This window comes from Brassica oleracea, chromosome C5 (genome assembly GCF_000695525.1).
Source record: "Brassica oleracea var. oleracea cultivar TO1000 chromosome C5, BOL, whole genome shotgun sequence".
NCBI classification, from domain to species: Eukaryota; Viridiplantae; Streptophyta; class Magnoliopsida; order Brassicales; family Brassicaceae; genus Brassica; species Brassica oleracea.
In genome coordinates this window covers 42,706,558-42,715,795 of record NC_027752.1, presented here as the reverse complement: position 1 = coordinate 42,715,795, position 9,238 = coordinate 42,706,558, and the positions used below count along the sequence as shown (strand labels likewise).

General features: G+C 41.1%; 3 protein-coding genes and 1 pseudogene across 4 annotated transcripts; 2 read left to right on the top strand and 2 right to left on the bottom strand.

The window, feature by feature from the left end:
- Positions 1-10: 10 nt before the first annotated feature.
- On the top strand, positions 11-1,869 carry LOC106294440 (protein RESTRICTED TEV MOVEMENT 2). Its single transcript, XM_013729991.1, has 2 exons — positions 11-213; positions 311-1,869. Exons 1-2 carry the CDS (start codon positions 84-86, stop codon positions 1,696-1,698), a joined length of 1,518 nt encoding a protein of 505 aa, XP_013585445.1. The 5' UTR covers positions 11-83; the 3' UTR covers positions 1,699-1,869.
- A 318-nt stretch (positions 1,870-2,187) lies between these two features.
- On the bottom strand, positions 2,188-6,142 carry LOC106294438 (galacturonokinase). Of its 2 annotated transcripts, none has more exons than XM_013729989.1 (14): positions 5,914-6,142; positions 5,651-5,764; positions 5,489-5,560; positions 5,074-5,117; positions 4,472-4,601; positions 4,198-4,263; positions 3,954-4,033; positions 3,723-3,822; positions 3,408-3,565; positions 3,215-3,255; positions 3,091-3,119; positions 2,927-2,996; positions 2,735-2,824; positions 2,188-2,614 (listed from the first exon to the last, which is right to left on the bottom strand). In XM_013729989.1, the coding sequence occupies exons 1-14, from the start codon at positions 5,935-5,937 to the stop codon at positions 2,370-2,372; spliced, it is 1,263 nt and encodes a 420-aa protein (XP_013585443.1). In that variant the 5' UTR covers positions 5,938-6,142; the 3' UTR covers positions 2,188-2,369. The 2 variants fall into 2 exon arrangements, with proteins under 2 accessions (XP_013585443.1, XP_013585444.1); XM_013729990.1 differs by having other exon boundaries at positions 3,408-3,559.
- Positions 6,143-6,439: 297 nt separating this feature from the next.
- LOC106295947 (protein SAD1/UNC-84 domain protein 2-like) lies at positions 6,440-8,293 on the bottom strand. The gene is made up of 2 exons (XM_013731961.1): positions 7,096-8,293; positions 6,440-6,856 (listed from the first exon to the last, which is right to left on the bottom strand). The coding sequence occupies exons 1-2, from the start codon at positions 8,155-8,157 to the stop codon at positions 6,566-6,568; spliced, it is 1,353 nt and encodes a 450-aa protein (XP_013587415.1). The 5' UTR covers positions 8,158-8,293; the 3' UTR covers positions 6,440-6,565.
- A 35-nt stretch (positions 8,294-8,328) lies between these two features.
- LOC106292369 overlaps positions 8,329-9,238 on the top strand; it is a 3,024-nt pseudogene continuing 2,114 nt past the window's right edge.

Here is a 9,238-nt window from a genome sequence, read left to right as displayed (position 1 = left end):
TAGATATATCCTTCAAAGTTCAAACACAGTTTGATTAATTAATTTCCATTTCTTTATCTGATATATATTGACGGACATATCAAATGTTGAGGAGGCCAAGACCTGGTGGTGGCCATCACCCACCACCGTTGGCTCCCACGGTGAGCAATTTCAAGCCAAGAGCTCAGTGGAGCACCTTAGAATCTTCCATGTTCCTCAATATCAATCTTCCTGGTCTGTTTTCTCTTCTTTTCTTTTTCTTGAGACACAAGCTTTAGTTGATCAGTGTTTTTTTTTTGTGAATTTCTTGTTGATTATGTGGAGTATACAGGGTTCTACATGGACCAGATTAAAATCACGACAGATGAGAGGGCACGGACTATCCACATTGAAGGCCAGCGACCGCTCTCTACTCAGACAAAAGCTCGTTTTAATGAAGTTTACCGTGTCCCTGGCTCATGTGATATGACGAAACTGAACACTTCCTTCTCACATGGGCTCTTGACGATCGAGTTTCCAGTGATTGCGGAAAGTGAGAAAGCGGGAAAGGTGGCCAATGATAAGGGGAAGACTGCACAGAGGCCTAATCATGAGGGTAATAGAGGGACTGGTCCTGATGGGAGTAGCGTGAGACGAAGTAGACTTTCGGACAAGGAGAATCAAGTGGGGACAAGTCAAGAGAGCGATGCTCCAAGGGAGAAAAAGGAAGAGCCAAAAACGTATAAATCAGTGGTTGAGGGTAAGAGAGAGGTGCCAGCTGCAAATCGTGTCAAGACAGAGCAGAAAGTGAAAGACGGAGAAGCTAGCCCTAGCTTGAGTCGCAAGGAACATGCGAAACAAGAGAAGGTGGTTGAGAAAAGGGAGAGTTCTCAAATGAGTCGACAAAAGACTGTACAAAAGGTAAAGGACGAAGATGCTAGAGGTACACCAACCGGTGGTGGTAGCTTGAAAGCCAAGGAACCTGCACAAAAAGAGAAAGTTATTGAGAGAAAGACTGAACAGAAGGTGAAGGCGGAAGGAGTTACTAAACTGCCAGCCATTGGTGGTAGCTCGGAACACAAAGGAAATGCTAAAGCAGAAAAAGTAATTGAGAGAAAAGGAAATGGTGAAATAGGTCAAAAGCTGAAAGAGGAAAGAAAGGTTGGCTTGGGACAAAAGAAAAAGGAGAAACACACAATACTTGCTGTTGGTGATGAGACAAGAAGAACAGAAAAGGAGATTTCTGCGATGAACCAGTCGAAGCCTGAGCTTAAAACGAAAGAAAGAGTTGAAAGAACATCACCGGATGTTAATGGAAACGTGATAACCAAAAATGATGAGAAGATGGTTGGAGACAAGGTAAGTAAAGGAGAGATTCAAGAGAGAGTGAGAGAAAAGAAGGTTGAAGAAGCCGGTTTAGTCAAAGAAACAAGAGATCCGAAAGATAATCCTGAAGCCTTGGATCCCATAAGGGTAGATTCTGTGAAGAAAGAATCAACCATAGGAGGTGAAGATAAAGAGAAGATGGTTGAAAAGAGCTCTGGATCAGATACAGTACCATTACTAGTCCAAGGACAGAAGGAGACCAAAATGGATCCTCCTGCAGCACAAGGAAGCAGACTGGAGAAAGAAGAGAGTCACAAATATGGCATACCTTTGGTCAATGTTGGAGTAGCTTCTCTTGTGATTATGGTGTTTGGTGCTTACGTATTCGTACCACTTGTAAAAATGTTCTTTTAGATTTTTTATGTTCCAAAGAAGAAGAATGGGATATAATGTTACAGAATAATAACTGGTTATAACTTTTCAAGCAGCATCTTTTGTTTGGATAATCTTTAGATCAATAAACCAAGAAAATATACCGATTACAGTCATGGTCTTCTCTTCTCGTAGTAATAACATTGAAAAACAAAAATAGGAATAACATTGAAAAACAAAAATAGGAAGAGAAGGATTCAAAAGAATGGACACTAAAAAGCCTCTGTACGGGTTACATGTATATATATATATATGTAAATGTAATTCTTCTTTTACTGACTAAAAGTTTTGATTTTATTTTGCGATATATATAAAAAAGAACTATCTAGTATATTATCATCCGACAGTGATTAACCGCGTCGCTAGCCTTGAGTTAGTTAGTTATTTAATTTTAATCGTCCCTAATCATTGGAAAACATTTCAGTTTAAACGGTAAGGCTCTTTCAATTCGAGAACTTGAAGAAACCCAAAAAAAAAAAGATAAATGATTTACATTATGAATTGTCAAATTGTTGGTAACAACTGAAACGTATCAATCAGTCCTCCATTTCTATAACACTGACCAAAGAGACCAGAGAATCAAAAAAAGAGATGAACAAACAAGAATCAACAAGCATAATAGAGCACTTATGGGAACAAAACTTCGAGTTTGATCAGAGAACACGAGCAGAGTCACCTGCTTCGCAGATGAGAACAGGTTTACCTCCATTCAGCTTCTTGGCAAACTCGGGTTGGGCCTTTTCATATTCATCCTTCACATATGAAGCAGCTTCCTCAGCTTTCTCTGCATCCACAAAGGCCACACAACATCCCCTGAAGCCTGCACCACTGAATCGAGCTCCATATACACCAGGTGCCTTCAGTAGAATCTTGTATAGCTGAATCAGTGGCTCCGCACCTTTCACCAAAACTCACATTTTAACAAAGAGAGAATGTAATGTCTGTGAATGCAGACTTGTCATCTGTTTTCACTTTGGGATATGTCGCAATGGGAGAGAAGGAAGGAGAGAGAGTGTACCGCATTCGTAATTCTCAATAGAGCTCAAGCCGGACGCTGAAATTAGCTTTCCAAATTCTTCAAGATTGCCTGTAGCCCACGCTTCCAGTCCTGAAATTTCAGTATCACAAAGTCGTCAAGCCATCATAAAGAGCTCAATGAATCATTTATGCACATAAAGAGACTTCTACAAAAGAATTCAAGAGCATTTGCCTTTAGTAACCCGCATGTTTTCCGAGAAGTAATGCTCCGCTCTTCTAGCTAAAACCGGTTTCAGCTCATGCTGCAAAAGCAAGTGAGACCACATTACATAAATTTATAGACCTGGTATAGGTGGAACCTGATTTACCACAAAGCTAAGAATATTGTGATCTTACCTTGTGAGCTTCATAGACCGCATGCTCAACTGTTCAGTGGCACGGTAAAGAGATGGCAACAAAAAAAATCTTATGACATGTAACGAAATAAGAGATATAAATCCAAACTCAAAAGTGTTTTTACCATTGCACAAGGTAGGTTCCAGCTCGCTGTTCCCAGATGCACTGAAGAGAAAATAAAATCAAGACCAGGTTTTGATGCAAAGGAATGAGTATCACAAGCAATAGTGTAATACACTTCACAGCATTTCCACTGAAACTTGAATATAAAGAAGGCGATTATGAAAAAAGTGTGAATTAAGTAGATTTGCACATACGTCAAGAGAACTTTCGCAGCTTCTTGGCATTCAGCAACTCGCAGATTATATCCTGGGTTGGTGGTCAATGCCTGCCTCAGGCCTGAGAATGCTAACAATATCCTGAATGGTTTCTCCAGTTCAGGACCCTGTATGAGCTTGTGGTCCATAGTCTGCATCTTTCAAACTGTTCTTCTGAGATGACAGTTTCTCAAATAAAAAAACGCTAGGCAGCAACATTTGTGTTTCTCTGGACACTTCCCATGTGAGCTTAAACTGCCCCTATATAAAAGTTTTGGTTTTACCATGTAAGCAAGCTTCATGAGGAAATTTTACCTTGCAGTCCATGTATGTTAGACACCCATAACTCGATAGCAAAATAGCTGATTGATCCAAAATTCCATTCCGCAGACCCAGATACCCATTCTCAATAAGCCTGCAGTGGAATCAATCACATGTAAGTCGACCAATTTTCACTTTTGCAGCACTAATTGCTGATTTTATAGATAGGCAACTGCTCATGAAACAACAAAAATGAGCTTCTTAGTTACAATGAATTGAATTTACCTGTCATATTCTATATTTTCTGTTGCGGATACAGTCATTTCGTTTGCATTCTCTAAAGCTAGCAGGTATGCCACACCAACCTGTCATATTTCTGGTGATCAAAAAGTAATTCACAAGATTCATTTTACAAAGCTGAGAAGTAAACACCATTCCTCATATGCTAAAAGCGTCTACGGAGTACAGGAAAAATGCCTTTCCAGAGAAAATCATGCTGTACGAAAGCTGGAGGATTTTAGTTACTTACAGCAGCCGATGAACTAAGCCCAGAACTGTCTAGCCCATCCGAGCCACTGATGCAGCCAACAATGCCCTTCAAATATCAAAACAATTACTTAAAACACATTCAAGTATCTTTTCCTTTACATACATTTCTGTAAACTATGATGGAAAAGCCAGGCCTAAGAGATTAGACATGGCAACCATAAAAGGGTGAACGTGGAACCCAGAAGATCACACTGCCAACTCTCATTTCCCTTTAATGGTCAACTTTGTCTACAGATGTAAGCGGAAAACCAAACCTGTTTGACATTCTTATTGCTCGTCTGTAACGCATAAAGCGCTCCTCTGGCATAAGTGCCCCAGATGCTTTGATCCTTTGGTGCACCATTTTTATTTGCTAGGCCTACTGGGTGCTGGATTTCATCTACTCTATAATTTTGGAAACAAAAAAAAAGCTACAAGAATTATGCATAGATGATCTGCAATTCTTTACCCACCACAACGAGTACACAATTGAAATCCATTAAATAAGACCACAGAAGTAGATGTAGGAAAGCTATATCATAAAGAATGCATGAGACAGAAACTAGGGACAAAAACATGCAATCCAAGCTTTTCCAAAACTGATATTTTTTCCCTGTCATCAGTAATGGTCCTCAAATTCCAATGAAAACTAGGGGAAGATGCGTGAAACGAAAAGGTTGAATCTGGTAGAAGACTTGAGTGAAAAATGAGTTACTACTACTCATACTAGAATGAGATATAGTGTAACACTGGAAAGATCGAAATAGGCTTCTACGATAGTATGTGGCTTAGTAACCAGCTTATGCATGTCTGAACCCTGGACATGTAACATTGAACCAATAATGACAATATGAGAAATCCAGAAAGACATGCACACCTGAAACATACTTCTCCTTCAAATTGTGCAGAACGCAACTGGACCTGCATATATATATATATATATTCGAAATAGCATAAATGTTACAAAAGACTTCAAGGCTCAAATTGAACACACATGCACAAGGAAATCTCCACATTCAGTAATATATCTTTAATTCACCCTCATCTCTATAGACCACATTCATTTCGAGGTTACAAAAGGAGACCAAGTCACCATATTCTACATTACTAGAATCTCCATCTACTCTAGAAATGAACCACGTCCAGAACAATGAATGCTATTTAAGAATAACTGCATTAGATTTCATCCCAGAAATAGAATGGCGCTTATAAAGAAACGCAAAGGACTATACTAAACACACACATAAAGAATCATCATAAGTCATAACTAAGAAGCAGCAACTGTTACAAACCTGAGTATCGCCCGACGGAACAAAACCAAGAAGGATCCCTTTATTAATCGTCATAGCCGATACAGCTCCACCCTGTGTGAACACCAACGACGATATGAATTTACAATGAAATGCTAGCTTTGATCAAAACCGGTGGCTACACGGCTATCATCATAAACCGACCTGGTGATCAATGTGAGCCCCCAAAGGACATATACGATACGGCGCTACCACAACGCGAACTTCCTCTGTGTCTCTCCCGGTCATCTTGGACACTGCCTCTTTAATGGCAGTTAACTGGAAAAAACGAACGATCGCAATAGATTAGCATAGAGAGTTTCTAGAATCACAATCCACAGAATACACATTGAGCACCACACGCAATCCGATGGAAATGTTCGCAGACGATCTCCACAGAATCAACGGAAAAGAGAGAGAGAGTTTACCTCGGATTCCGTAGGCCAAGACATTGTCGTGAAGCTTTTCGCAGATTGAGATCTGGTGGTGATGTTTTTGATTCTCTCGTGTGATTTCTGGGATGGAGGAGAGACGAAGAAGAATGGTGGAGGAAGAGCCGAGATGTGAGTGACCGTCTATAGAGGAAGCTTACCAAATAGGGGAGGTGTTTGGTAACACGTCTAATTATATCCTTTTGGTGGTGTTTGGTAAGCTTTTACTCTTCCTTCGTTAGTAAGTTACATTTTCGAACTATGCTAATTTTCTGCATCCGCAATGAAGGATCGGATATCCGAGATATTTTAAGATATCGGATCCACAAAAATAAAAATGTTATCCTTATCCGGATCTGCAGATATCCGGAGTTAGGATATCCAAATAAACTCGAATATTCCTTAAAAACACTATCCGAATCCGAATCCCCAGGATATCTATTTTTCAGAGCAATCCTATAACAAATATTAAGTCCCAGGCCTAATCGTGAGTGGGATTTTTTGTTAATACAATCATGTGTTATGAATAAACCGAACTAAAACAAGATTTAAAATAAAATCGATGTGTTTCCTATTCCACAAAAGTAAAACAAAAGAGAGATATCTACGAGGGAATGTTACAAAGAGGAGTTCAACGTGGAGCTATAGATCAAGCATGAACAGCAGAGACTGAGTCTAGTTCACGGCCATGAACCCTGAACCGGTAGATGCAAGTGTGTGAATCGCTTCCATGGTTTGATGTGAAGTCTAGCCTTACAGTGTTGACGAGTCCCGAGTTAGCAGACTCCGCAATGTCGAATGTTTGTGCGTTTGACCTGTCCAAGTCGTAAGTGAACTCTGTTAGAAGGAGCCTTGTCTCACTCTCCATATCTTTTTCGTCTTCTAGCCATCCTGATACACGACAATCCTTTGGGGCGCTCGTTCTATCATACGCCACAGCCTGTTTCATTATATGGTTAAGCAAATTAGATCCCGTCAACGTCTACTTCCACAGTCAGTGTCCTAAAGTGAAACTCGAGCTACAAAACTAATTATTTCCCTCTAGTCTATTACACATTCGATCCGTTGTACATGGCATCTCAATACCTAAACATTTCACATAGAACCCTTTTTAAGGAATCAACTTCACATCTATAAACTAATCTTAGGTGAAAGTATGGCAATAGATGTTAGTATTACCTTAGAGACATGTTCCAAAGTAACAGCCTCTGGTACTACCGGTGCTCTTAGCCTGACTTGAACAAAGCCATTACTTCCTTTCAAAGGGAAACACTGACCAGGCTCCCCGAAACTCGGCGTCAACATCTTAACCGCTTTGCTATGAACTCGCCGCCTGCTTGTCCCAAACCAATTCCCCACAAGAAACGGATCCGAATGATCCATCACAAAAGCCCCACCAGACGCTAACGCATAGTCAACTCGTCCGAGCCCATCCGCAGCATGCTTACCAATCTCTTTCTCCACTATCTCACGCGCATAAGCCCTCAACTCATCGATGCTAACATCGCTAAAAGAAGATTCATCGACCTTACTCTTCTTCAATTCCTCGTAAACCCTCTCTAACTCCTCTCTAGACACCAAAGGTTTCGAATTGACTTCCTCTACGGAAGCCTGTAACCTATCTACCCTAGAATCCACCTTCTTCAGCTCAGCCTCCAACGCAGAAGACGTTGATTCCATCGTCTCCCTAAGTGCTCTCGTTTCCCCTCCCATCTTCTTATCGAGAAACTCCACTTGCACCTGCATCATCTTCGCCGTGGTCCTAACCAAACCATCCACCGCCGCAATCCTGCTCTCTAATTCCGACAAACCCATCTCCGTCTCGATCGGGAAACTCGAGTGAGAAGATAAAGGCGTCTCCTTTATAACCACTCTCCTAACCAATTGAATCAACCCAGCGAGTAACAGAAGAGCACCGAGCTGCTTCGCGAAGACTCTAACCACTCTCGTCCACGGCGTTTTCTCGTTCTTAGTCCCCTGTACCTTCCGCGTACGTCGCTGCGCGGTGGTCGATTTGGTCCCCGCCGCGGTGGAGGATCCCGACTTTCTTATCACCGGACCCACGTCGTAACTGTTGGATCTCTCAGCGGCGGCCTCGCCGCGAATCGGATCCTGGTTCGTATTTGCATGAGATTCGCTCGGCGGGAGATCTAGGGTGGATTTCTTATCGCCGGAGATAACCGGCGTCCGTCTAATCGCCGCCGTCGGGTTAGCGGTGAGAGACACCGTTGATGCCGACATGATCAGGAGGATTGAGTACTGGATTCGCAATCTGATTGGAATGAAACCCTAATTTTGAACAGAGAGAGAGTTATGAGATTTGATGAGATTTGAAATAGAAGAAGAGCGAGGAGTGAGTCCTCTGCAAATCTTGCGGATGGATGCTAACGAAATTAAGAAAGCGCGGACTAAATGGGTTTTAAAGCCCAACAAAGGAAATATATTGGCCCAGACCACGTGTAAGCTACGTTTGAGAGCTGGCTCTTTGTTTACCATTATATCGAACACAGATCCTATATCTACCACGGAACGTTTACACCTCCAAAACGTTAGTGAAATTGAGTCTAGCAGGCAACAGATTCGTCGTGGATGTTCCTTCCCTACCTTGCCTCCCTTGGCTTCAGACGCTGGTCCTTCTAGATGTCGTGTATAAAGATGAAAATTCTCATGTTAGGCTTCTAGCGGATTGCCCTGCGCTCAGTTGTTTGGAAGTGTTCCGAGACATGGGTGACAATGTGACAAGGTTCATTGTTAAAGTTCCTTCTTTAAAGAGTTTTACATACTCTAAACTAATTAACATTAGAGACTCTGGTACGTCGTCATTGGTTTTGGACTCCCCTGGATTACGACACCTTAATTTATCTGATCCATTTAGAGACCATGGGCCTATCCAGAACATGCCTCACCTTGAGATGGCTTATGTTCATTGTAAAGAAACCACCCTTGATAGTGCTTAGCACTAGCCCAAGACCGTAATACCCGAGAACCCGAAAGAAACAAGAAAACTTCCAAGTATGAAGAATAATATGGAAGAACTCTCAAAAAGATTTAGAGAACTTTGAGTAGAACACCCTTTTTTTAAGAAAACTTTCTTCTACTTTACTTGTTCAACTTCTTGTGTTTTTACAAATGAGAGGATGAAGAGGTATTTATAGCCTCCTAAACTCTATTACAAATATCTAGATGGTTCTATTACAACCTCCTTACTTCCTAGATTTTTCTTTATTCTCTAGATTTTTCTACTACAATATCTAGATATTTTTCTATTTGAGGAGGTGATGATAATTCTAGAAAGATTCTAGAATTTAAGCTTAATTTTGGG